The 26,565-nt window shown below is 34.2% G+C and overlaps 1 protein-coding gene across 3 annotated transcripts in view; it reads left to right on the forward strand.

The window, feature by feature from the left end:
* tp63 (tumor protein p63) overlaps positions 1-26,565 on the forward strand; it is an 85,378-nt gene that overhangs the window by 37,065 nt on the left and 21,748 nt on the right. For all 3 annotated transcript variants that reach the window (XM_051922240.1, XM_051922241.1, XM_028795025.2), the window contains exon 2: positions 13,412-13,669. In XM_051922240.1, coding sequence (XP_051778200.1) covers positions 13,412-13,669 — 258 coding nt within the window. The remainder of the gene's footprint in view (positions 1-13,411; positions 13,670-26,565) is intronic.

The following is a 26,565-nucleotide window of genomic DNA, read 5'->3' on the forward strand; positions in this document are numbered from 1 at the left end:
TTAGAGCAGAGTTGTTTTTCTATCCTCATATTATGATTAGGTTGATGATTCCATGAGTGATAAGAAAGACACAAGGAAAGTTATGTCCTGCTGTAGTTAAGTTAATGGAACAAACAAAAGTACAGGTGTAAAAGTAAACACTCATGGAGGACTTTACAAAAACAACCAACGGGTTCTACTATCTTCAATCTTCTAATGTGCTTCTATACATAATTCAATTTTTTTTGTGTTTGCTGATATTCTGTCCTGGATTTACAAAGTTTCCAATGTCATCCACTCTCCTGTGTTCAGGAGATATACTGTAGCACAGATGACAGTATCGTCTGTCCAATTTGAAGAAATTTATGATGATTTAAAGTGATAAATGATATAAGTGAAACCTGCACTTATGAATTATGTAAAAATTTTAATAAAGCAACTGTGTTGGTGATATTAAATATTTAAAACTAAAGATTAGAGTACTAAAAGAACCTCCCATGTAAAGGAAGAATTAATTTATTAACTGTATATGTATGTTTTTTTTATTTTTGTGCAACTGAAATTCAGCAGTGTTTTTGCTTTACTTTATGGCATTTTTGTGCTTTTTATGTAGGTTATGAAATTTTCCCATCTTTCTCCTTTTAGGTCTTCCATTACATTTCAGGATTGCTATGTAGTGTAGAAGACATTTTCTTTCCTAGTACATGTGTCTCTTTTTTGGACTAGTTTGGCATTTTACTCTGAGTGTGAGCCTATTGTTTTCAGAGTGTGAGCAAGCACCCTGTAATTGTAAAAAGGAAAATGTGCGACTATGTGCAGTGTACTGCATGGCATAAACAAAACAGGGATGTGATATATATTCAGAGTTAGAGATCTTTATCAAAAATTCACTCTCTTAAGGATGATGAATAAGCTCTAGTTCAAAGCATTTGATTTTGATTTTTATTTACTTAATTGCTGGGCAGAGGTAAATCCAGGTAGAGGACATGAGTTCCCACTGTTACTTTCATTACTTAATTAAAGAATTTGTGATAGTTGTGATGTAGTCAAGAATATTCCATTTGTTCATTCATTTCTGTACTGTACCTTCTTATTCAGTTGAGGGTTATGGAAAAGCGGTGCTTAAAATAGAAGCATTCAGCACAATTCAGGAGCCAACCCTTGACAAAGTGTTAGTCCATTGCTGTGCATCCACTTTTACTCATATGGTTCCAGTTTATACCTGATAGTTATCCAAACGTGTAAAAAATTGGGAAAACACGAGAACCAGAGGGAAAACCAATGCAAATAAAGAGAAAATGTGCAGACCTAGGTAGTATCATGGTCAGGAGACAAAGCTGAGGGTTTTAGATCTGTGACACAGCAGTACTATCCATTGTGTCAAAAAAATTCCTTTGTGTAGTGATAGATTAGTTTATGTGTTTGGGTGTACTAAATTCCATTTTGGTACTCAAACATTAATGTAGTAAGTTAAATTTAAGTGTTCATGTTTAGTAGTAGTGAACTAATATTCTGTGTATCTTATAAAATTTTATCTTATAAAATTTCAAATGCTGTTGATTAAGTTGTTGATATATATCATATATATTGGAGTATGTCATAGTTTTTTAGATTCATACATTCAAATGTATTAGTCTGTTAAGATTTTGGTTAGAATTGAGAGTTGGTGACATATTTTAAGTTATGCAGTGGAAACAAAATGAATGGCTTGGTTGACTTTTAGGGTGATGGCCAGTTTGTTGACTTTGTATGATGCCGAAAAGTGTTTTAATACAAAAGTCATATAGTCAGTATTTGGATTATATAACAATTTTGTACAACTGCTGCCTAGTTACTGTACAAGTATAAATGTGTATATTAAGGTACTTTTTTGTGTCAGTGCATGCGTCTATTGATTTATTTTTCCTGCTTAATTTACTGTACTTTGGGGTCATAGGGCAGCATTGCGTGTAAGGCAGGAAGTAACAATTGATGGAAAACCAATCTGTTGTTCCAGTATTAGTAACATTTCCATTGTTAGTCATTAAAAAGTCAGTAGCTGTGGTAAACCTCTTGTCCCTTCTTATTTATGACGCTAGATCACATTTCCAAATTAATTAAGACTTCAGTTTTTATTATGTTGATTCCTTGGATAGGGTGCCGGCCTCCAGTTGCATATGTATAATTTAACCAAATCTGTGAAGACAGAGTACTTCATTCTAAATTTCTCTTGCCAAAGTTTTTCCATGAGGTATTTCAGGTCTTTGCTTTGGTTCCTATTCCAACATGTTTCTATTTTAATGTATGCAGTGTTAGAGAAGGGGCACTCTCATAACTATTGTTTGTAACTAGACTTTTGCCAGCATGGCCAAAAGTACCAAAATGTTTTTATTAAAAAAAAATGCAAAGCAGTGATATAAAAGAAAAAAACCACTGAATAAACATTACCCCTGCTGCCTTTCTGAGCTTACTTTCACAAGTGTTGAACCATTTCTGTTAGGTGTGGTAACTCTCCCATCCCATGTTTTATCAAGGTTACAACAGCTGCACCCTTTTTGACCACCAGTCTCTCTTTACACTCTGCCCTCTCTTTCTCCCTCCAGTGTGTTAATCCTTGCCACAACTTCTCACATGTGGTTCAGTAAGGATTTAAACTCCCAGGTGAGATTACTTCCACTTAAAGACCATACCATTTCTGAAGGTGCCAAGTTTTTAAAGTCTCAGTGTCACTGAGTCACAAAGCACTCTAGTAACCCAAAAATCATTGCCCATCTGAGCCTTCTCCATAGGAAGAATCCTGGCTGTTTTACTTTAATGGGCCACTCTTCTCAGTTTGCAAGCAAATACTGTCATCTAACATCCTAGAAGGAAACAGGACTCCCACGAGATTCCATCAGGCAACATGGTGTCACTTCTTCTGACATGTGTGGATATTCTACCATTTTAGGGGCAGGAGGTATTCTTCCAGCACCTTACAATATATAAATACAAGTATGTATGTTAGGGATGACTTCAGCACTATGTAAATTGATACATTAAAGTCACTTTACTTTGTCTTGTTCAGTTTGCTTATGGCAAAGAGGTTGAGGGAATAAGTACCACCTATCAATAAGTTGCCATGATCCCTACACCTTTGTTGTTATAGGTACTTTGTGTAATTCTCCTTAGACGGGCATATCATTTGAACAGAAATAACCAAGGAATTGTTTAGTACAAGTGATGAGGCTTTCAGTTTGCATATGCAAGGTGTTGTACTGCACGATATGGTTCTGATAGTTTAATCTAGCATTGTTGCAACCACAGGTTTTCTGTTTTGCTTTTGTGCCTGCAGATTCACATTGTCAGCCTTTACCTGTTTGTCTGGATGGATCCATTTTAACTAGGTGCTAGTGTTAGAGTGTTACTAAACTTTTGACTTTTGTACACATATCAGCTTTTGCACCTCAATACTCAGTACCTAAAAGAAATAACAGATAACCCCACACCCAAAAGGCACGTAGCTACTTTGTCCCTCTGGCCTGCACAGTCGCACACCTCTCTGCTTTACCACACTCTGCATATCATAATCTCCTTGAGGGCAGTTTGGTCCTCCATGAAGTTACAGTTTCATTGATATATGCCAGGGCGTGATGTGCCTGTGCATAACCATGTACCTCTATTGCCAAAATTATCATAATTCTGGTATAGTACCCTTTTAAAAATTGGGGTTTTCTCTACTTTTTCAGTACTGGTATACCGTGCAACACAACTAGATGCTTATGTAGATTTGCTGTTAAGAAAGCCGTTGCTCTGGTAGCAATACTATAATGTAATTTTTAGACATCAAGACATTGCATGACAAGGTAAGTTAGAAGTAATTAAGCAACGAGCAGCTAACAAATATTTAAATATGTTGTTGAAATTCACATTGTCTCTTCAGGATTGACAGCTGTGTTCACACTGTGATTAACTGAATTAAACTGCAATTAAAGCAGCTCTGTCTCTTAGGGCTAGCAAGTTCACTTGTAAGTAGTGGCTTCTAATAATGAGCACCTTTATGAATGCTTGTTCTTTAACTATTTCTTCTTTCTCTTGAGCATAGGGTACTTGTGCATGTGGCAAGTCGTTTAAACATTGAAGTCTTTCCATTGACTAATGGTAATTAAATTCTGACAAGTAAAATTTTATTTTAAATACTTTAAACATAATTTTCACAACTTTGAATTCAAATTTTAGTTGCCTATAGTATTAGACTACATAAAATGAGAGTTACAAAAATATGTAAAATTTAATATAGACAGTTTGGGTGGCACGGTGGAGCAGTGGGTAGCGCTGCTGCCTCACGTTTGCTTCCCGGGTCCTCCCTGTGTGGAGTTTGCATGTTCTCCCCGTGTCTGCGTGGGTTTCCTCCGGGCGCTCCGGTTTCCTCCCACAGTCCAAAGACATGCTGGTTAGATGGATTGGCAATTCTAAATTGGCCCTAGTGTGTGCTTGGTGTGTGGGTGTGTTTGTGTGTGTCCTGCGGTGGGTTGGCACCCTGCCCGGGATTGGTTCCTGCCCTGTGTTGGCTGGGATTGGCTCCAGCAGACCCCCGTGACCCTGTATTTGGATTTAGCGGGTTGGAAAATGGATGGATGGATGGAATATGGACAGTTTACACTGTATGTGTAATTTTGACTAATAAAAATTTGAATTACAGATTTACAGTTGACTAATTTAAAATATCCGTATGTGTAGTTTCAACTAGGCAACGAGTATGATGACAGACAATCGTGATATGAAAGGTCCTGGAAATTCCATTGGAATATTCTTAGTTTTCAATAGTGAAAACAGAATTACAATAGAGTTGCAGATATTATCTTTTTGAGTTCTTACTAATCAAAGTATTAGATATCTTAATAAGAAATTTCACTTCTCAAAACAGGAATTGCCTATGATATTAAATGTTAAAAAGCTTTGCCATATTCTATTTGTGCAGCTTTAACTTTTAAGAAATTGATCAACTTCAAGTAATGTTTTCGGGTTTAATTAAAGGACTGTTTGTTAATCCTAAACTGTTCAAGAAAAAAATGGATACTAACTACAAAATACTATTTTTGTTCTTCTTGAAATTTGTCTGATTAGTCTACTCAGGGAAGACTAGTATATAATTTATTAATTTTTTATTCTACAAGTACTTAAAACTACCATACATTTTGTGCTAAATTTGACCTCTGCAGGTGCATAGCCAGTGCTTTTACAAATACACTAAATGCCTGTTAGTTCGTATAAAGACAACATGTTTTAAAGGACAGCATCCAGCAATGCTAACCACTACTGTTCATCCATGCACACACAAACACGTGCACACACATATACACACACACACTAGAAATTACTTTAAAATACAAAACATTCATTTATATTCCCTAATCCTTTTTTCCATTTTGCGGTCATGGGGAGCCAGGAATTATTCTGGAAGCATTGAGCACAAGTCAGGAATCAATTCTGGACAATACACAAGTGCTTCACAAGGCACACTAGTAAACCTAACATTCAGACCTTTTGAACGTGTAATGAAACATCATTTAGGAAGAATGGTAAAACTTGAGTTGAAACGTGGATCTTTTTGATTTAGTTCATGAAATTCCTGAGATTCCTGATATTTACAGTTTTACGTACACCAAAGTGAGGATAATCTAGGTATGTGACCATGTCGTCCATCTTCATCTTGAAATTGCTATGTCACACACTGACAATAGCATCTTACTGAAAATGCTGGAATTCTAATTATTGTATTTTACATTATTTTAAATTGGCACATTTTAATGGCAGCCATAGGCAGTGTGTGTACAATTTAATTTCTTGCTGCTGGAGGCACTTTTTGTTAACAGCACTTTAAGCTCCTTCAAGTACATTATTTTGTTTTCTTTACATTCTTTTTTTTATTTTAACAGAGTTTGTTGCTTGAAGAAATTGAATGATTCTGACTTTCAGTAGTTTTGGATTCCTAAATTTTTGTTTTGTTCACAGAATTATGAGGCCACATTCTGAAATGATAGCCCTTGCTTTATGTTATTTTGTTCTAATCCTGATGGCAGCCTCACCCACATATACATAGACCCTTCTTTACAGTGATTATTTAGAGACAGGAGCTGGAAGACAAAAGAATGACAACTATCTGTCCCTTTGGGGCCTTGTGCACATCTCAGATAAGCCATTTCTTAAAGTGTGGTGAACTATATCCCTATATCAGTACAAATAAGTTTTATGATATTGCACAGTATCATAAAATGCTCAAATAATAATAATCAGCTAAACAACTCTCTTTGTTATATAACATTTTCCATGATTAAAAAGTCAGTTGTTTTAGGCATTATCATTTGACTACTAAATATCTATAATGTATATTTAACAAACATACAGTCACATATTTGTTTTGGCCATTGACCTCTATTACTGGTTATGTTAACTTGTGGTTCCAGATTACCCCCGTGTGAGTCTGAATTTGGGTATGTGTGTAAGTGGGTCCTGTGATGGACTGATACACTGCCCAAGACTATTTCCTGTCTCGTGTCCAGCCCATATTTCTTTTGGTAAAAGAGAAACTTAGACAATAAGAAAATAATTGTTTCTCAATTTACTGGCAGTTATACATTTATGCAGGTGTTTCTTTTTTGGAACAAAGTATCTCTCAGCTTGGTCCCCTCCAGCAGTTGCATTCTTTCCAAATGAAAATAGTGTTTTGGAAAAAGTCTAGAATATTCCAAGAAGCCGGGCGTACCTTAATAACAGCAAGAGGGAAAAAAAAAGAATATTGAATTACAGTAACAACTTAATGCATTAGCCTGTGCAGACAATTAAATAAAAACAGGTAACTCTTTGCAATGGTATCTAAACTGTGTGCTGGTTAATTTTTTCATTTTTTTTTCTTTCTGCATAGTCTTCCATTTCACCTTACTTTGTAGGAACAAAGTTTGTTGAGCCTGAACATTAACATGTTCTCTATTTGTTATAATCTTTATTACTCTTTTTCCAGCACTTGGAAGAAAAGGAGTATCCCTTTAACAATGACTGATATTGAAACCAACAGGGGCTGGTTTTAGATGAGATAATGACTTCTCACTTAAGCCAAATTCTATGCTAAATGCTCTACTCAACTTTCTTAAAAGCACCATGACATTATGAAATTCTAAGCGTGGTCAGTATCTAAATGTAGTCTGCTTATACCCCAACATGAGTTTTACTGCATGTTTCCAAGTATTCCTCACACATACCAAATATGTGTGTTAGATTAATATGCAATTCTGAATTAACCTTCTGTGAATGTTCTGTATTTGAATTGGTCCTGTGATGGACTCACACTGTATCCAGGTTTAGTTTCTGCATTGTAGCTAGGATAGGTGCTTAGGTCCCAGAGTCTGAGCTGGATTAAATGGTTTTGAGAAAGTTATCTTATATTGTATTCTTAGTTATCACAATAATGTGCTGTCTGCCCCTGCAATGTATTGTGGATCTGTTGACCTTATATTTTAATTAAGCATACTTGGTAGTTCACAACTTAACTATAAAATACTAAGAATAGATCAGCATGGCAACAGATCAGTCAATTTTGATTCTCACATAAATGACGTCCATCTTAGGGCAGTGTTTTGAAAAATAAGACAACTGTATACCAAAAGCATAACTTCCATAATGACATTAAAGCAGTAAATAAACCCTTTGATTACCCTAACAGTTGCCAGAGGAACAAGCTCCATTAGTATGTCTTGATGAGAAAGAAGATAGTCTTAATGATTCAAATACTTATACCATAAATCGCTGACGTACATTTTTACATCTGATCCTTATGGGTGCTGCACTTTTCTTCTGCTAACTGATCATTACTGCTACATTGAAAAATTTGTGACTATGGATCAGTGTAAAAAGATATTTTACAGCCTTTTTTTAGGTTTTTCTCAACTGAAAAAAGTTGCTTCAACAAAGCAAATATCAATAGTTAACTAGAATGAAATTTTTATGTACAACAAATGAAGGTTTATAAATAACATAAGGTAATAAATTCTACTTGTCATAAAATTTTCTCCTTGCACAAAGTACAGTTGTTTAAAGTACAGAGTAGGGTAGTGTTGCAATTCTTTTCAAAGAAGACACCAGCTGGAGTGTCAAAGTAATAACTATTTTTGAGCATTCAAACCAAATTATAATTACAAATGTGGTTATATGACTTGAATGAGAAATTGCTCCTTGATTGAAAGTTGATTAGATTAAAACAACAAGAAATTATTTTAAGTTTAAATAATCAGCATACGTTAAATTACACTAAAGAAAAAACATGAAATAATTTTATTAGATCAAACCAAGTAGAAACAATTTTTTAGCATAATGACTCTGTACATTATAGGCAGATGTAGATGTCTCTCTTCTAACTTTCAAGACTAGTTGACAGCAGATGCTGCTGTTTCTATTCCTTGTTCCATTCTCTCTGAACAGTGTATTTTATAAAAGCAAACCTGACTTACCCCTAACCACAACCACCAGTTTGTTGTTGCTTAATTATGGAAATGCTTTACATTTTTGAAGAATTTTTATTAATTTAATTTTAGGTACAGTGTAAAATGAAGGCTTCGCTATTTCAGTGATACTGCAGGGGCCCTAAATCTGTAATATTCTGATGCCACACTGTTGGTTAGTGTGATGGTTCTGCAAAACAATTTCAAGTATATTGTATTTTATTTATTTATTTTTACTTAGTTTAAGTTTAAAAATCATATTGCTATAAGTATAAAAAGATATTCAGTCAAAGGAAAACAGTAAGTGCAAACATTCCTAAACATTAATACTGGAAATTTGTGTTTTAGGATCAAGTAAACAGGGTGAAACATTGGTGTGTCCTGTAATGTTTATACATTTGAATGCATAACACTCTAAGAAAAGCTAACATTTAGTAGTTAGAGCGTAGGGAAGTGAGACATTTTATATTTTTATGCCCATTTTAGCAAATGCTAAATGACATCTGTAAAGATCAAGTGGTGCCAGAAATTGTGTTTTGCCCCATTCCTACCATGCAATGAGAAGGTACAATTATTTGAGAAGGATTTGCTTTGCTGTACAGTTTTTTTACCTTCTATTGTCCTAAGATTCAAGAGGATAAATTATATTGAAGTTTTGTTTATGCTTATTAGGTAGACATCTACAAATATTAATCTTCTTCTGTAGTCCTGCCATGTACAACCTGATATTCACAGACAGTGATTTAATTCATTTGGGATTGTGGAGGACCATGCCTTTCCCTGCAGCACTGGTGCAAGACAGGGTGCAGCATTGGATGGTGCAGCCAGTCCATCTCATTGCACACTCACTTAGAGCCATGTGGGACTAATTTTCCATACTATACATTACCTTTCACAGTGTATGATATCACAAAGTATTTTTAAAAACACACAAAAAAAATTTAAAGCGGTACACTATGAGGCAATACAATCTAAAGACAGTTGATAGCATGTTTATCTAATTTTAATTTAACATGTGATGGACAAGGACCTATACACTTATTTCACCCTTTTCTAAGGCATCCATATACATCTGACATAATTCCAGTTTACGTGTAATTTTTTATGTTTATTTAATCAGAGCCTTAATTGCACTTAGATAATCAGATCAGACAAAATGTTATTCTCACATTTACCTTTTCACCAGAAAACACTGGACTTTCTTGTTGTAGTTGACGTTTCTCTCTTGCTGTTTCTGGAGACATTCTCCTACTGTAGTGTCTTCAGAAATTAATGTATTTGAATATTTTTTTCTTATGGGCAAAAAATAGTCCAAAATAAGTCTCATTCCTGCTGTCATGTAAAGGATTACTTCTCACTACTTCTCATGTACCCGTGCATTCAAAACAGTAATATCATTTGTTTTAACACAAAACTTTCACAATTCTTTTAGAGCTTATTGTTAAAGAGCTATTCTTCTTTGAATAGTCTGCACTCAATAGACAAAACTATTTTACTGTGGTTCAGTAGTCAAGGGTTGCTGGATCAGTACACACTACTGACATTGCCAGACCCTGATCAGGTTGTCTAGGCCGTCTGCACTCCAATTGGAAAATACGTAAACATAAAATAATTGTGCCCTAACTCTAATTGTAAATTATCTTGGCAGTGTTCAGTGTTAACTATATAAAGTAAAGGTTATTTGTAATGTCTTTTGTTTACTAGACATAAACTCTATGTTCTTTGTAAAAATTTCATTAGATTTATTTACTTCACCATTGTACCACTCTGTGTTGTGTTCCATCTTTGATCAAGATTTATAGTAACTAATTCAGATAAAATCAAATCCTACTTACAAAGTTAGATTATTCAAGACATATGTCCATTAATCGTTGAAACATGGCATTTCAAGGTCATGTCCGTCATGATAACATGTAATATAAGTCTGTAAATGTTAAACTAAAGTCTTTGGAACAGGAAGATAACCACACCAACCCATGTGCCACTTTGAAACCTGTTTTTTTAAGACACAAATGTTTTAGTTCTCTCTTGTCAAAACAAAATTGTTTCTAATAGTACCCAATTAATATGATAACAAATTCTAACATGGGTAGTTTGGTGGTAAAGTACATGTATTAGGTAGCATTGCTGCCTTATAGCACTTGTACATCTTTTTTGTTTAGGCTTGTGGCTCCTTTCATGAAGCTTGCATATATTTTCCTCATTATGGTTGATGTCACTGATTTTTTAACAGTGACATTTCTGTTTCTGTCAAATATAAATAAATGGGAGGCCATTGTGAGAGCCTAGATTCAGACTATGCAGGTAACCTCAAATTAATATATATAGTTTTGATGTTTACTTTATTTGTAGTAGTGTATAGTATGCTGAAATGTACTTTAAAAGAATAAGTTCAATTGAAAGTAAATTGAAAAATAATAAATATTCACAGTAATACTCTGGTGTTTACCAATTGAATTGCTTTTCCTTTATCTATTATCTTGTTTGCCTGTTATATGAAACTGTTTGAGTGTCCTGAGAAAGTTCTATGGCTGGATGGCCCTTTTTACAATTATCCAGTGTATACTCCCATATTAAGAAGACAACCAGAAGAACAGAACCATTGAAAAAGAAATTCTGTTGACAGGACTAATTTGATTAGTAAAATGCCAAGCTTTTCAGAGCATTTTAGGAAAGATTTGCCAAAATTCTGATTAAACCAAGGTTGATCTGCTTGGATTTGGTGCTATGGGTTGTGTTTGTCCCAGTCACTGGTATTGTGGGATAATTATATTAAATTAAATGATTTCCTCCCTAACATGTTTCTTGAAATAATTATTGTTGGAAAGTGAATATGATTGCAGTCTGCTGCCATACTCTTTGCATTCAATGCTATGCACCTATGGTTAAAGAGGAATGTGATGTACCACACAAAGTAGAACGACCTTCTCTCTGCATTTGAAGTTCAGAGTAGAAATAGAATATTCATTGTGAAATCAACTCAAGTACGGTAAAAAAATTAATGTAATGTATGAACAGTGTTTATAGTTGGAGCCATGGTGTGAGTTAGGTTAGCAGTTATTTCTTGTCTTTGATTATTTTTTGAATAATACCATATTACAGAAGCATAAGCTGTCTTGGAGCATGTGCATGGGTGTTGAGTTATAATGTTGTTTGATTATAAAATGTCTCAGGGAAAAAGAAACAGTCTGGATTTTCCTTATCTCAGAATGTAACAAGTGTCTAAGAAACCCTTTTTGCACGACTTCTTGGCTCTATAAGAGGTGGAGCTTACTGTTTTCTGTCTTTTTATTTCTTTTTACCAAATTATTATTACTCCACATGGTTATTAATCACTACACGAAAGCTTTAATATTTCAATTTATGCCTTTTTTAGTTCTAACTTCTTTCAGCCTATTTTTAATAATGTAGTAGCTCTCTGTTCTGCTAAAAACTTTGTGGCAGTTGGCCCCTCCAGGCATTTGGTTATCGTTCAAGCAAATCTTTACTTTTATTTTTACTTTCTTGTCTGGTTAGAAAAAGATAAACTGTGCTTTTTTATTTTGGCAACAGCAATGATTTTTACTTTTTGCTAAAATGAGTTGCATTTTAATTTTGTTAAATGATTTTACTTGTGTCTTCCCCTAACTCAAAAGTAAAGTGTCTCTTTTGTTTAAGTATGAATGTAGTTTTCAGTATTTATAACATATGATATATAACCTGCTCATCCATTTTCTCAGTTGCAGTGTTAGAAACAGGCTCGAATGGAACACTATTACGTCAAAAAAGAAGCTCACACTATGCCCATTATGAGCTGTTGTTCTACCTAACGTACATATTTAAGATGTGGAAAGAAACTATAACACTGAGAAAAGTGTGCAAACTCCACATAGATATTTCTACCCAAGACATACATAAATACCATATTCTGTGTGTATAGTATACATGCTGTTTTGTTGAGGTTAGGATAAGAAGAAGGCAGAATGTATCCCACAGATCTGATATGGTACATATTTCTCTTATGCTTATTATATTTTGCTTCCACCAGGAAATTTGCATTGAAATTTGCTCACTATGCTGTTTTTGTCTTACTTACCTAAATGCTTTTGCCTTTTCTGGTTCACTCCTTGGGTTTAGCACTTAATTTTGCATATACTGGGTATGTTGAAAGATTTGCCAAAGACAAGTATTTGAGCTGTTTCTGTGGTTGTCTTGGTTTTGTGAGATGGTATAAGAAGTAAATTTACAAACTTATTAGAGTTATTAAAATATTTGACTAGTATGAAAAAGTAAAGCATTTATAAGAAATGCTATTCTTATACTTAGTAAATCTGGATATAAATCATCTGCCAAACTCTATTAGTAACATATGACGGTAATCAACTAAATTGTTGATGTATCAATGAAATTTGTTAGTTTACCTCAATCGGCAAAAAAAAGTCTTGATCAAACATTTTGATAATGATAAGCGTGTTTGCATATCTCACTGTATCTGTATTTATTTGTTACAACAAATTGCCATTGCTATGCCTTTCATGTAATCACAGTGTGCAGGACACCATGGTGATACAGTAGACTGCTTATTCACATGTACTGTGCTGTGTTTGTAACTACTTTGTGTTTTGTAGTTTGTGTAGGTGGGGCTGTCTCATTCAGTGATAATCTGGTGAGGCTATTTTGTTGAGAATTCATTATTATTTTATTTCTGAGCATGCTGTTAAATATTTGTATTTTTTCTAAAACATTAACAAAAATGGTTAATTTTACTTTATAACTTATTTAGACAGTTTAAAAGTGCAGAACTATAGAGCAACTGTTTATCTATGTATGCAGTTATTTATTGTCATTGCACAAATAATTAGCAAGAGGAATTTAACTGCTGGTGCATCACCAAGAAAGACACTAGGTAAATTAATTGTTACTCTAATTGTTTTACTGGCTTAATAATCTTTCTCTCTCTCTCTCTCTCTCTCTCTCTCTGTTTTATCCTTTGAACTACGCAGTCCCAGTACACAAATCTGGGGCTGTTGAACAGCATGGACCAGCAACTACAAAATGGAGGTTCAACTTCCACCAGCCCTTACAATAATGAGCATGCCCAAAACAATGTGACAGCTCCTTCACCCTATGCACAGCCCAGCTCAACTTTTGATGCCCTCTCCCCTTCCCCTGCCATCCCCTCCAATACAGATTATCCTGGACCACACACCTTTGATGTTTCTTTCCAGCAGTCCAGCACTGCAAAATCTGCTACATGGACGGTAAGCATTGCCACTCTCTATGTATTTAAATGTGCTTTACAAATTTATAAAGCAGTCTCTGATAATTGTTATCTGATGTGTACTTTTCTCACAGCAAACATTATTTCAGAGAATTTAGTAAAACCAACCAACTCAAAAAAAAATACACAATAAAGTCTACCAACCTCTAGTAAACCATAGAGCAACACTATAACACAAGTTAAGTCTCCAGTTATTCTGTCTCTTGTAGATATATATATATATATATATATATATATATATATATATATATATATATATATATATATATATATATATATATATATATATATATATTGGCATTTAGGTTTTTTAATATAGTCAGTGCACTTTACAGACATTGATCACCACAAATAGTTATAAATACTGCACAGTTTTAAATAAACCAGGAAATGACCTGCAACAGCATTCAATATATTCATAGAAACATACACTGACATTACAGTCTTTTTTAGTAAATTAAGTTTTAGAATTTAATATTTACAATTCATACATTCACTTTAAAAACTTGTTTTTCCCATTACTGGATTGTGAATAGCAAAACTTGTCCCAGTAACATTGAGCATAATATGAGAACCAACCAAGGGCAGGATATTAGTCCATCACAGGATTCTCATACCTACACTCCCTTACATAAGGTCATTTTAAAATAAGCAAATGCTTTTTGGAATGAGGAAGAAACTAAAGTACTTAGAGAAAACACACATGAAAACCAAGAGAATGGGCAAATTACTTGCAAACATTGACCTAGGCAGAAACTGGAATATATGTCTATGTTGCTCAGAGGCGCAAATTATAACCACTGCTCTAACATGTCACCAGTAAACATTAATAATGTTAGGGTATATTGAGATAAAGAAGGTTGTTTCTATACAAAATCTGCCACTTCACTTGGATTTCAGGAAAAAAAATCTAAACTGATCTCTTTAATCTTTCATGCTTTAAAACAATAAAGGACATTTTTGTTTAATTTTCTCAAACAAATCTGTTTTTGAAGAATCGTGTTTTGAACAGTACCAGAAAATCAGTTCAGTATGGATAATTGCAGATTGTAATACATGTTTAATAAACTAATGTCAAAATAATGTGATGAAACAGCATAAGCATTGTAGTTGAAAATCCTGAAAGGCAGGAGTAACTACATTTGAATTTGAAATCTGTCTCTTTAGACTTTAATATGAACAATTTCTGCAAGATTATGTGCTATTTAGTTTTTGATGGTCAGTTGCTAAGATTAGTTTAATTACTTGGCAAGCAAAAACCCTGTACTTGCTGAAAAAGTCTACTTTGGACACTTAGCAAAATATAGCAGACATTGTTTAGTATTGTTGAAAAGATTACCAGAATTTTCCCATTGTAAGTAGTCTACCTCATAAAATGGCTTTAAATCGTATGCCTGTTTCATATAAAGCATCAAAATTCCAGAAAACTCAGCTTGTATTTGTTTTTTTCTCTCGTGCAACTATAATAATGATTCTTTTACTATGGCTTCTGCCATCGTGTCTCAGTTTGATCTCTGATGTCGCCATATCAGGTGTGACTAACTGCAAAGTCTAATTGCAAGTCTAATTGCAATCCTACATGGAGTGTTGATCTTTAAAACTTCAAAATGTTACATGCAATGTGACACATTTCTATCAAACATGTTTAGAAATAGAAGGAGACTTACAAACAGTTACAGAGAAAGGGTTATGGCAAGAAAACGCCACAGAGATAATTAAGCATTTCCTAAGAGATGACCAATTACACTTGGGAATAGTACGAACACTGATTTACAAAATAATTTGTGATTTATCAAATGCACGTTTTTGGTAATGAATGTTGTCTTTTCATGTTGCATAAAATAAGCCTTTCAAATGTGAGATTAAAAAGTATAGATTTGTGTGTGCTTAATGTGGGAAATGCTTTTTTATTCATTAGCATATGATATAGCTGTTAATCTTCAGTAACTGGTATAGAACATTCTGTTGAAAGAGGTTATTGCTCATTGCATAACTGTCAACAATACATGAGCAAGTCAGGAGATTAAAAAGAAGCAGGAGGAAGTTTTCAGGCAATATTGCATCGTCATGTGGGATAATCATACTCGCCCAATTCCCACAAGGGATCGCCAGACTTTTTCACTTTCACATCCAAAAAACAAGTTAGATATGTAATTGTTTTCTGAAAACACCTCTAAGGTGTGGATGTCCGCACCCTACAGGTATTAGAGGTGCAATGGCCTATTCCTTACACTGGCTCTGGTCTGTAATTTGAAATGCCTTTTCATTTGAAAAATGATAGTAATGATGAAAGAGGTCAGAGCAGGTGGATTTAGCCCTCTGTGGTATACCTTATCAGATTGATACAGTAACTCATAGATTTATTTTTACTTAGTTGCTTCTGAAAATATAGATTGATTGTTATTTAGTTGCTTCTGAAAATACAAAAATACTGACTTATAATTGGTTGACAATCTAGCATTATCCCTTGATATTATAGGGGAAGTTTGGGGCTATGGGGAGAGCAGTTCTTTCCCAAACAAAGTCATCTAAAAAATATTTCGAATTTTTAGTAAATGGCACAAAATAAATGTCAGGAAGTACAGTAGCTTGGAAACCCCCTCATAGTACCTCCCAGGAAAAAGTAGGAATTGTTTGTACACGTGTGTGCAGCTTTTTAAATTGTACACCTTAAAATCATAATGCAGAATTTCTGACCCTATGAGTAATGGGATATTTCTTTGGGATTACTCCCTAGAACCGAACATGAAATGTAAAGTAGTACTGTTTCTAGAGGTTGATTCACATTTAAGCAGAAGAGAGAAAAGCACAATAGCATAGTGGACTTAAAACAGTAAATGAAGCATTTCTTCCCTTTCTAAACTACACCAAACAATTCAAGTTTAGGACGCTGCAAATAGAACCAGTTGCACTTGAATTTACATGCAGCAGGGAGAGTGACGTGTCTAATTTAATTTCACGGGAAAATCCTCAGTGTGAGCAATGTTGATGCGTCCTGTTGGATGTCATAAGTTTTGTAGATGAGTGTTATTTTATTTACAGACGCAGGCTGTTGTTTTGTCATTTAATAGAACCAAGATGTTATCTGATGAATCTGTAATTGTGATGTCACTTACTTCATTCTGAAATGAACTACAGTATATGATGGAAGCAAGCATTTGGAGATTTATTTCAAAGCAAACAGTGAATTACACATTAGTTTTAAGGAGCTACAGGCCACTGACATTGGAACAATCCATTCATTATGAAATGTACTTAATTCAGTTTATGGTTATGATGAATCAGAACCTGGTTTTGTAGCATTTCCAATGGCTTACACTGGATCAGTTATCTATCCATTGAAGGGCACACATTAACTAAGACGCAATATAGAATTTCCAGCCTGCCTAACATGTTCTGTTACTCTACAAAGAAACCAGACAAATAGTTATAACTGTGACAAGGTTAAGCTTTGATCAATTTTGATTATAGGTTCATGATATATAAGTGAAAGTGAAAAATTGCATTACTGTTACAGAACAAAGATATAGTAATAAATGCAATTAGATCAGAGTAACTAACTTAAAAGATATACCTTCATTGAACTAAATATCCATCTAGCTCTCCATGCTTTGTGGAGAGTAACTTAAATGCATTTATTCAATATTTACTCTTTTATGTACAGCAAATAAAAATACATGTATATTTGAAATAATTAACTTTTTATCTCTATAGGTTACCACTTATATTATATGTATTATTCTGTGCTGATAATAAAGGACTCGCTGCCATTTGTATGTTTTAAAAAAAGGAGTGCAAATTCTTAACCGTTTATCATGTTTTTTCTAAATGGAAATCCCATTTTCTTTCTTTATAGGTTTGTGACCCCACACCAAAAGTACAATGTCAACTTTACACAGTGCACATTTATTAGAATTAATTGTCATTTTTCCATAAAAATGAAAATAATTGCCTGAATAATTTTTCCCATGTAGTAAAATTAACAGGTTTGTCCAGTTTGAAAGTCTTCTCTTTCTCACTGTGCTCTTGATAGTCAATAGGAAGTTTTTTTGTTTTCTTTCTTCACAATAATTTAGAAGTTGACAGGCACAGGAAAAAAAAAAAAATATATATATATATATATATATATATATATATATATAATAATTACACAGCTGACAGCAAGCCATGGGTTCCATTTGTCTCTGCTGCATTTTTCTCCTTTAATGTTTGCTTTTGGCAACACGTCTCTTTATTCATAAAGGGGTTAATTTCTTAAAAAATCCTTCTGAATTCCACCCTAGGCAAGTGGGTGGATTGATCTGTTTGGAGATGAATGTTCTTGCAGGAGGCAAGATGTAGCTTGCAGGGAACATCTGCAACAATCCCATACTGCACGAGATGGGGCTGAGACTTGTTTATGTCAGGAATCCTGTTCCAGCTTGTCAGCAATCCTAAATCCTTGCAGTCAAGTGAAGAAAAAGAGAGATTTACTGATATGTGTGTTTTTTTAAGATTAATGTTTTTACAAAGCCTGTATTAAAACAGTTGTCATTACAGAACACATTTTGTGTTTCTAATACTGAAGCAACTTTAAAAGTGGTGACAAAGAACAGTTCCAATAATAATGAAAAGTGAAATGTAACTCTTTAACATAAATGTGCACTTACGTTAATAGAATCACATTATGCTAGTTAGGACAGTTGATGATCTGTTGTTCCAGCTAAATAAAAAAATATTAATAATACTGATAAATAAAAGTTTACAGTAAAATGAAAACCTAAAGAAACATCATACTTTCTTTTTTTAAAAGAGGTTATGGCTGGACAAAGAAAGTAGTAAGTTGAAAATAGGAAGTGCAACAATTTCACTGCTTTAAATTCCACTAGAGTTCTGTGAGTTGGGTCAGGAACAAAGATGACTTCATGATTGACAATAAGAATGTCTAAGCAGAACAATTATTTTTTAGAAAATTTATAAAATGTATACATTGCTCATTCTACATCTTATTTGAAATTTGCTTTGAAAACACTAGCAACTGCTTAAGAGTACTCCTGTTCAATGTACCTGTTGACCTGCAAATTGTATGAAAGAGGCAGTAGATTTTAGCAAGCTGAACCATTTAATAAGCATCCAGCTCTAGTTGAAAGTGTGGCCTGGCTCTGTGGAATTTGTCTACCCATTTGAAAGGTTTGATGGCAGACCACCTGGAATTTTCAGTGGCCTAAGGGGCAGAGTTTCAAAGGCTGTCTGCAAGGGAAGGATAACATTCAATGTTTTATTCTTTTTCGAAGGAATAGGTTTGACCTGAAATGCAAATTGTCACTTAGACAAAAGGAGCTGTTGAATGCTGTCGATTGTCACTTTGTTGCTTGAAAAAAAGAATATCTTACACTGATAAATGTTATACACACTCCTCACATTTCATGTAAAATCCCACCCATATTTTTGTGGTGTAATAGCTCTGTATGACATGATATGTAATCCTCATTGAAGCATGGTGGCAGAGTGTTTATGACTGATTTTAAATTATCTGCTAGTGTTAATGGCCTTTGTTATTTACAAGGATAATCTAATTCAATTATATTCTGTTTGACCCATCCAGTGAATAATCATTTTAGTTTACAATATAAATAATGGTAAACGGATTAGTTATAAGGGAGAGAAAAGGAATAATATATTGTAGTCCCCAAAAACCACAGGTATTTTTTTTTGCTGAAGACTGGATCTATTTATAAAGCAATATATCTGAGGTAAAAACAATGTGTTTCTGACCTTCTTAATAGAAAAATGATTGTTAAACTAAATTTAATGAAAACTAATATGACTGTTTTATTGCATGGCTGTCAGCTATTTTTTTCCCCGTTTGTCAAACCTAATCATCATATAGTACCATTGGCTTCTTGAAGTAAGTAGTGCTGTTCAGAATGATGATGTATCATATTAATTTTTTTCTTTAGTCCATTGATTGAGGAGATTAAAAAAAAACAGTAATATATCATAATTTATTGGTTACAGCATGAAAAGGAATTTAGAGAGTAAGCATTTGATTTAATGTAATGAGATGAATTTAGAATAGGATCACTAGGTTTTCTATGTTATTTAAATTTCTAAATAGTTTAGTAAATATTTAGCCTGCTATTTGAATCCTGTGCATTTTTTCTTGTATCCATGGCTCACATTTGCATTCATGCGATTTTAAATTTAAAGAAAAAATCTGTTCAGTAAATGCAAAAAGTATTTATGCACATGTGCATGCTCTGAATATGTATTTTCAATAACATATGAAGCATGTTTTATGCATCTGCAATAACTGCAAACGTTTAGAATTTGAAATGGATGCTGTACATTGTTTATTTTGTATTCTTTGGAAGTCATAGAAGAAAACACATTGCCAATGATTTTATTTATCTGAATGACCCCCTGTACAGAATGAACTGTGTATGCCTTGTCCAAATTGCAGACCATTTTCAATGTGTCTCATTCAAATAGTGTAATATAAAGATCTTAAGCATTAGGCAATGAAACAACAAGGAAAAAAAAAATACTGATTTACTTGTTTTCAATGTCAGTAGGCAGGTGTGTGCTGTTATGCGGGTGGGGCCAGCACTCTGAAACCCGCTTTTACTGTATGTGCAGCCGAGGAAAAAAGATTTTGATGGAGTTCTAGACATGACAGTACTTGCAAGGTATGAGCAAGACAAGACCAGAGGCGCCAGAGGAGCTTGCTTAATGCTGCAGTGGTTGTTGGGACTTGCCCATGCCCTGAGCCTGCAGCGTTTGTCTGGAAAAAGGGAATGCTGTAACTCGTTCCAAAAAAACCACAAGAGCAGACCTGCCCTAGCTTTGGTGAGGATGGGGGAAGGACAAGTTGGGGAATACAAAACAAAGGAGGGTGGAATTTACTCTCGCTTTGATGTAAGCAAAAAATTAGTTTGTGCAATGAAGTATTTTAGTGGCACACAATTTGAATTGAAAACCTAATTGTGAAAAGCCCACCTGAGTGAGCTAAGGAATCAAATGGAAGGGCATGGTGAGGGCATAACGAGTTCAAAATGTGCAAGACTTATAAGGGAATGATTTAAGCAAAATGTAAGCATTTATAACAGTGGAAAAAAGAGGGTAATGTAACAGAAATTTTCAGAAGCTGATTTGTTTGTTAGAAAATCCTTTCTTTAGTGATACAACTTGGTATTCTCAAACTAATTTAAATAAATTAAGGTTCATAGGGACTGGATCACTTTACACCAGTAGAATAGGACACAAGGCAGAAACCATCTTTGGATGAGATGCTAGTATATCAGAGGGCCTCCTTGTATACACACATACAAAAGGTTATTTCAGTGTCACCTGCCAGTTTGGAATATAATGAGAAAATCACAAGACATGAGGAGAACATGCAAACTCCACACAGTAAGCAAATAGGCATAGGTTTGAACTGAAGAAACTTCCCATAAGACATCAGCAATAATTACTCTCCCAATATGGCTGCTTCATTTTTTGTTTTTTTGTTTTTTTAGGTTACCATGCTTTCTCTTAATTCTAGGGGCCTCAATTCGATTTTCAGCCTAGTTAGTTACTGAACGTTTATTCATTCTCCCTATGTTCTCATGAATTTACAGATTTGTAGTAAATAGTGGTGTTAGTAAATGCTGTTTCCTGTCAGTTCCAGAAACCTCAATTCGATTCTCCTCCTCACTAGTCGCAGCAAAAGTGGAATATTTGCATTCTCTGCGTTCCTGTGGGTTTTCTACTCCAGTTTCCTCTTCAGTTGTGCTAAAAGATTATCCTAAATTGTCTTAATGTGAGAAAGTATGCAGTACAGTGAACTGCTAACCCATCCAAGTCTGTTATGTTGTGCAGGTGTAGGCTCTAACTTCTGAAGACCAAGATATAATAAGCAAATTTGAAAAATGAGTAAATTTAAATAATAAACGTAGCCCATTGTTCTAGGTAAAACATTTCATAAGTGTAATTTTTTTCTGGAGCTCTTGCTTTGTGAGGGTACAAAAAATTGTCTTTCAGCCCATTTCATCATAAATACTTTGAGCATTGAGGGCATTTCCATTCAGTCCCTCCTAGGCTTTGTACTTTACTGTGATTTTATAGTGGATATTAATTGAAACATGTGTAGGAGAAGCTGGTATTAGCTGTTTATTTTTTTTTATTGATCCTGTGGAATATAAACTGGCTAGATGACTAACATCTTCCATTCAGATCCAAGTCCCCCTTACTTACTTGTGCTGCCATTGATTACCTGTTGAATGAAATGGTCAATTCTGCAAGTCCTTTATAGTGATATTTTGCTCTAGTGAAGGTTTGCAAACAATAAATAAGTAAATCAAAGCACTCTAATGTTTAAAAATTAGACATGTATTTACAGCAAGCAAAACAAAGTGAATGTGATTTAAAATTAGTTTGCATTTTTTTTTTGCTTATTATAGTAATGTTTCAACTTAAATACTTGCAAAAACAAGTTCATCAGAAAATGCTGAAATTAAACAGAAGCAATTGTAATTAAACATAATTTACTTTTTTAACTTCTGGATGTTCTAGTGTAAAATTCATTAAAAATATTACAAATATAAACAATGCTCTGTAGACAGTGTAAAAGGGTTACATTTGGCTTCCTGAGATTGACCCCTGAGTAACTATGCTTTATTTTGTCACGTTAACAATAAATACTTTTGGTTTCCAGAATATCCCTAGAACAAAAAACTTAATATAAGAGAATGCCATCTCTGTGTCCTGCAGAGGTAACCCTTCTAATTTTGCTGATGTTTATTAAAAAGACTAGTTCCAGGTTTTCTATGGTATAAATAATCTCTGGTCTCCATATCTTCCAATGTTTGGTCAGGTATAAATTTCATTATTATCACCATTAACTGTTATCATAGACAGTGGTGTGGATTATTTTGTTTTTTCACTATTACTGCATTAGATGGAATTATTAATTTCAGGTGCCTGTTATTTAAAAAAAACAGGTAATAACTTGAGTTAAATAACAGAATATTTTCATTAAGAAGTAGTTCTGCATGAAAGAGAAATCCATCCATCTATTATCCAACCCGCTATATCCTAAGTACAGGGTCACGAGGGTCCGCTGGAGCCAATCCCAGCCAACATAGGGCACAAGGCAGGAAACAAATCCCGGGCAGGGTGCCAGCCCACCGCAGTGAAAGAGAGATATTTTGGTTAAAAAAAAACTTTTGTTGCTATCTCCTTTACACATGACAGAAACTGGCTTACAAAAGAGAAAGGATATCTCTTCGTGGAAGGACAATGTTGTGAATTACAATGAATGTGACATGTTGATTCTTTGCTTCATTGGCAGCGTCATCACCTGAAGTGTGTTTTAAAAGAATTACATTCCTTCTGCCTTTTTCTTTCCCACCAGCAGTGATCGTTAAAATACTCATTTTTAGTGCTTCATTGGCTCAATTACTCTTTGCAATAGCTGCTTTTGAGGCATGTGTGAAATGTGCATGTGTTTTTTTTATGTATACAATATAAACCATTTAGAAACAGAATAAAAGTGATGAATCTGCTCATGGTATGAAGGAAATAATAAGCATCTCTTATATAGATACACAGATTTCTTAAAGTAAAAATAGACTGGAATCTAAAAATTGACCTGAGAACTTGGTTAGAAAAGCAGATCCAGAAAAATTTCTCAGAGGACAGTAAATGCAACCTTAAAATAAATTAAATCTGAAGACTTTGTGATTGACCTTAACATAATTCCTTTGTTTTGATTTATACTCAAGTTAAAATGTATAAAGCAGAATGCGTTTTGATTTATTTTCTTAGTGGCTGAATTACAATATGAACAAAAACTCAAGAATGATTTTTGCTGATAAGAATTTTCTGCCTAAGTAGTAAAATTACAACTTTTAGATAATTGTTTTTATCTTTATATCATACTAGTCCAGCCTACATGTTCCCCACAAGGTGATGTGTATAGTATAGGTTGTGTAAACCACAACATATCTTGGACATGTGAATCCTTGTTTTTCATCGTTGAGTAATCTGATCTTTGTAGAAGAGTATTTTTAGTGCACCTGCCCAAAACCTTTACTTCAAGTGTTAACAGCATCACATCAAAGCTGCAGGTAAAATATCTTGCAGGCCTAGTGGAAACCAAAATACACCTTTAAGATAATGTCTTTTTTCCTGGTTCTCTCATTAGCCATTATTTAGTGAATGACTGACTGAACAGATTAGATGTCTCTAGGCAGAGGCTATGAAATGCTGTGGGTACAGTCCTCTGGTTTTTAAATAGCAAACTTTTTAAGAATTACAAATAATAATAAAGGATTATTAAAGTTACATCAAAGAGGGCTATGGTTGTACTTCACTACAAGATTAAACCATGTTAGGAAAATATTAAGAGTGGTTAACGTGAAAATCTGTTAAAATTCTTTTAATGGTGTTAGTTTAGAGGTTACGTTATAATTTCTATTGTTTAGCACAACCTACTATGACTTTGCTAGGAATCACTTCCTTCTCTTTATATCTCTTTACTGAATTACTCTAGTTGAAACTATACCTCAGTAGACTCACAGTCAGATATACATCTCAAGACCATTATGCAGTTAATCATGCAGTTCTGTTTAGCTTTGAAGTGTGTAATTAGTCCACCATTCCTTCTATTAGACTAACCCAGAAATCCCTTTCCGGTCACTGCTCACATAAAAGACAAATGTGTCACCTGCTAAGTTTTGACTCAAGTGTTTGCTGTCCGTTAAAGTACCTGGGGAGCATGAAGAGTTAATGATTGCCTGCTTGTGTATAAGCATTTGTATCCGCAGGGCTGGGATGTCATAGGTGCTGTGAAAGTCGAGAATGTATGCTTGTACTAGTGTATCTCCCTCCCCGATTTTTTAAACCTCTACCACCCTTTATATTTTCTTTATATTAGTGTAAATTGAACTGTTTGACTAGAGGTGAAGGTGGAGGCATGTGTCGGCATTCTTGGTTAAGCCAGGTAGCGTGGCTGGAACGTGGCCTGAAACCTCAAAGTGGGACATAGAACACAATCTCTGTCTTAAATGGTTAACCCTTTGGTCTACTTTGTCATTTGAAATAGTTCTGCTTTATGAATGCATTTTCCTGACAAATTTGGTATATTTAATGCTTTGTACTGTTGAAGTTATTAAGTATTTAGTTTTCATTTTACAGAGAATGATCTACCAGCAGTATTGTTTCACAGAGGGTAGCATAAATAAAAGAATATTTTGTTGTGATCAACTGGTTGCTTGAGTTATAGTGTAGATCAAAAACTTGTACAATTGACAAAAATTGGAATTCTAAAACTACATCCTCTGAGGCTGTTACATTTTTTTGGTTATTTCTTGCAGCTTTCTCAAACAGTAAATCAAAACTTTATATGTTTTCACTGCGTAAAGACTGAATGTGAAATATACATCTGACTCTGTTTTTAAATTTGTTGTTTTATCACTAAGCTGTTTTGTCTTTGTGAAGCATCTGCTTTCTTAGCAACTTTCAGCATGTTTCATATACTTCATATTTGCCAACAAGAGGGGTTAAGATGGTCAAAAAATGTTGGACATGGAACTATTGTTGGTGAACAATTGTTTTTTTGTTATTTTTCTTGTATTCTTTCATACAACTCTGACTTAAAAATGAGACTCCCTTCATAGCAACAGATGCAGTACTCTGTCTCTTTAAGTTGATTAAAGCCCCAGATTGCTTGGCAAAGCAATGCACCTTGCAGGCAGGAATACTTTACAACAGTAAGTTGGCCGATCCCTGCTCTTTTGCTGGGTGCAGCTGCTTCTAGAGTTGTACATTATGATCGTTTAAGGATGTTTCTGCCCAGAGGGCTGAAAGAATTACTGTGACACATTCTTCTTTCACTCGCCCCCTCCCACCCTCCTCCTTTTATTTTTGTGGTTTTGCTTGTGTAAGTGCTCCCATCCTGTCGCGTGGTGTCTGGAATCAAACCATGAGCGTCCTTAGGCCCACCTGGCTGGTTTGTTCTGGTTTGGGGGAAGAGAAGGAAGGGTGTTAAAGAAAAAAAAAAACAGCCACACCTTATCCTGTTTCTGTCCAGGTAGTCTGACTTTGTAGATATATCTATGCATACATGGAAAGGTTTTGTGAGAATGGTACTTTGTTTCTCACTGTTCACCATAGTAAGATTTTGATGTGAACATTATGTATTGGTTTCTTGTTTATGGTTTCTTGCTAATGTATAAAAAGTTAAAAAAAGAAAGCACAGAGTTGTTGAAACAAATAAGAAACATGTACATGTATAAAGTCTTTTCCACACAGGTCAAACTGAAACAAAATAAGGCAAGAAACAGCTACTCTTACAGTTTCTGAAACATGTAAGAAAATGTACATGAGTAATGTCATTTCCACATGTTATATAATATATGGTCTCTGTTGATTCTAGAATCAACAATACATCACTAAGTCTGTTAGGTACTATGGTGATCAGTCTGGTCAACAAGATGGACTCAGGAAATGTATAAGAAACATTTCTCTGACAAAACCTTATATCAAAATAAACAAAAATAGTACATTCTGGTCTATAAATATTCAGCTATGACTAATCTGAAATTCTTAAAAAGTGCTCCCCATTATCAGGCTAAACAAGAATATACAGTAGGTCATCACCGTCAGACTCATAAAGAATGAGTGAAATAGGTAGGACATATTAGGAATAGCATACGCAAAGTATGGCTAAGCTCATTTGGAGCTGCATTCTGTTTAATTGAATGCTTTCCTGTTACTGATTTACAAGGGGACATTTGGATCAACAATTCTCAGTCTTCTGCAGTATGTTGGGACCAATTAATGTATTTTTATGTTGTTACAAGCAGTATTTTGGGTCAGAGAACTGTTTGTCACCAAATTTAATCTGCAAAG

This window comes from Erpetoichthys calabaricus, chromosome 2 (assembly GCF_900747795.2).
Source record: "Erpetoichthys calabaricus chromosome 2, fErpCal1.3, whole genome shotgun sequence".
Taxonomy (NCBI): domain Eukaryota; kingdom Metazoa; phylum Chordata; class Cladistia; order Polypteriformes; family Polypteridae; genus Erpetoichthys; species Erpetoichthys calabaricus.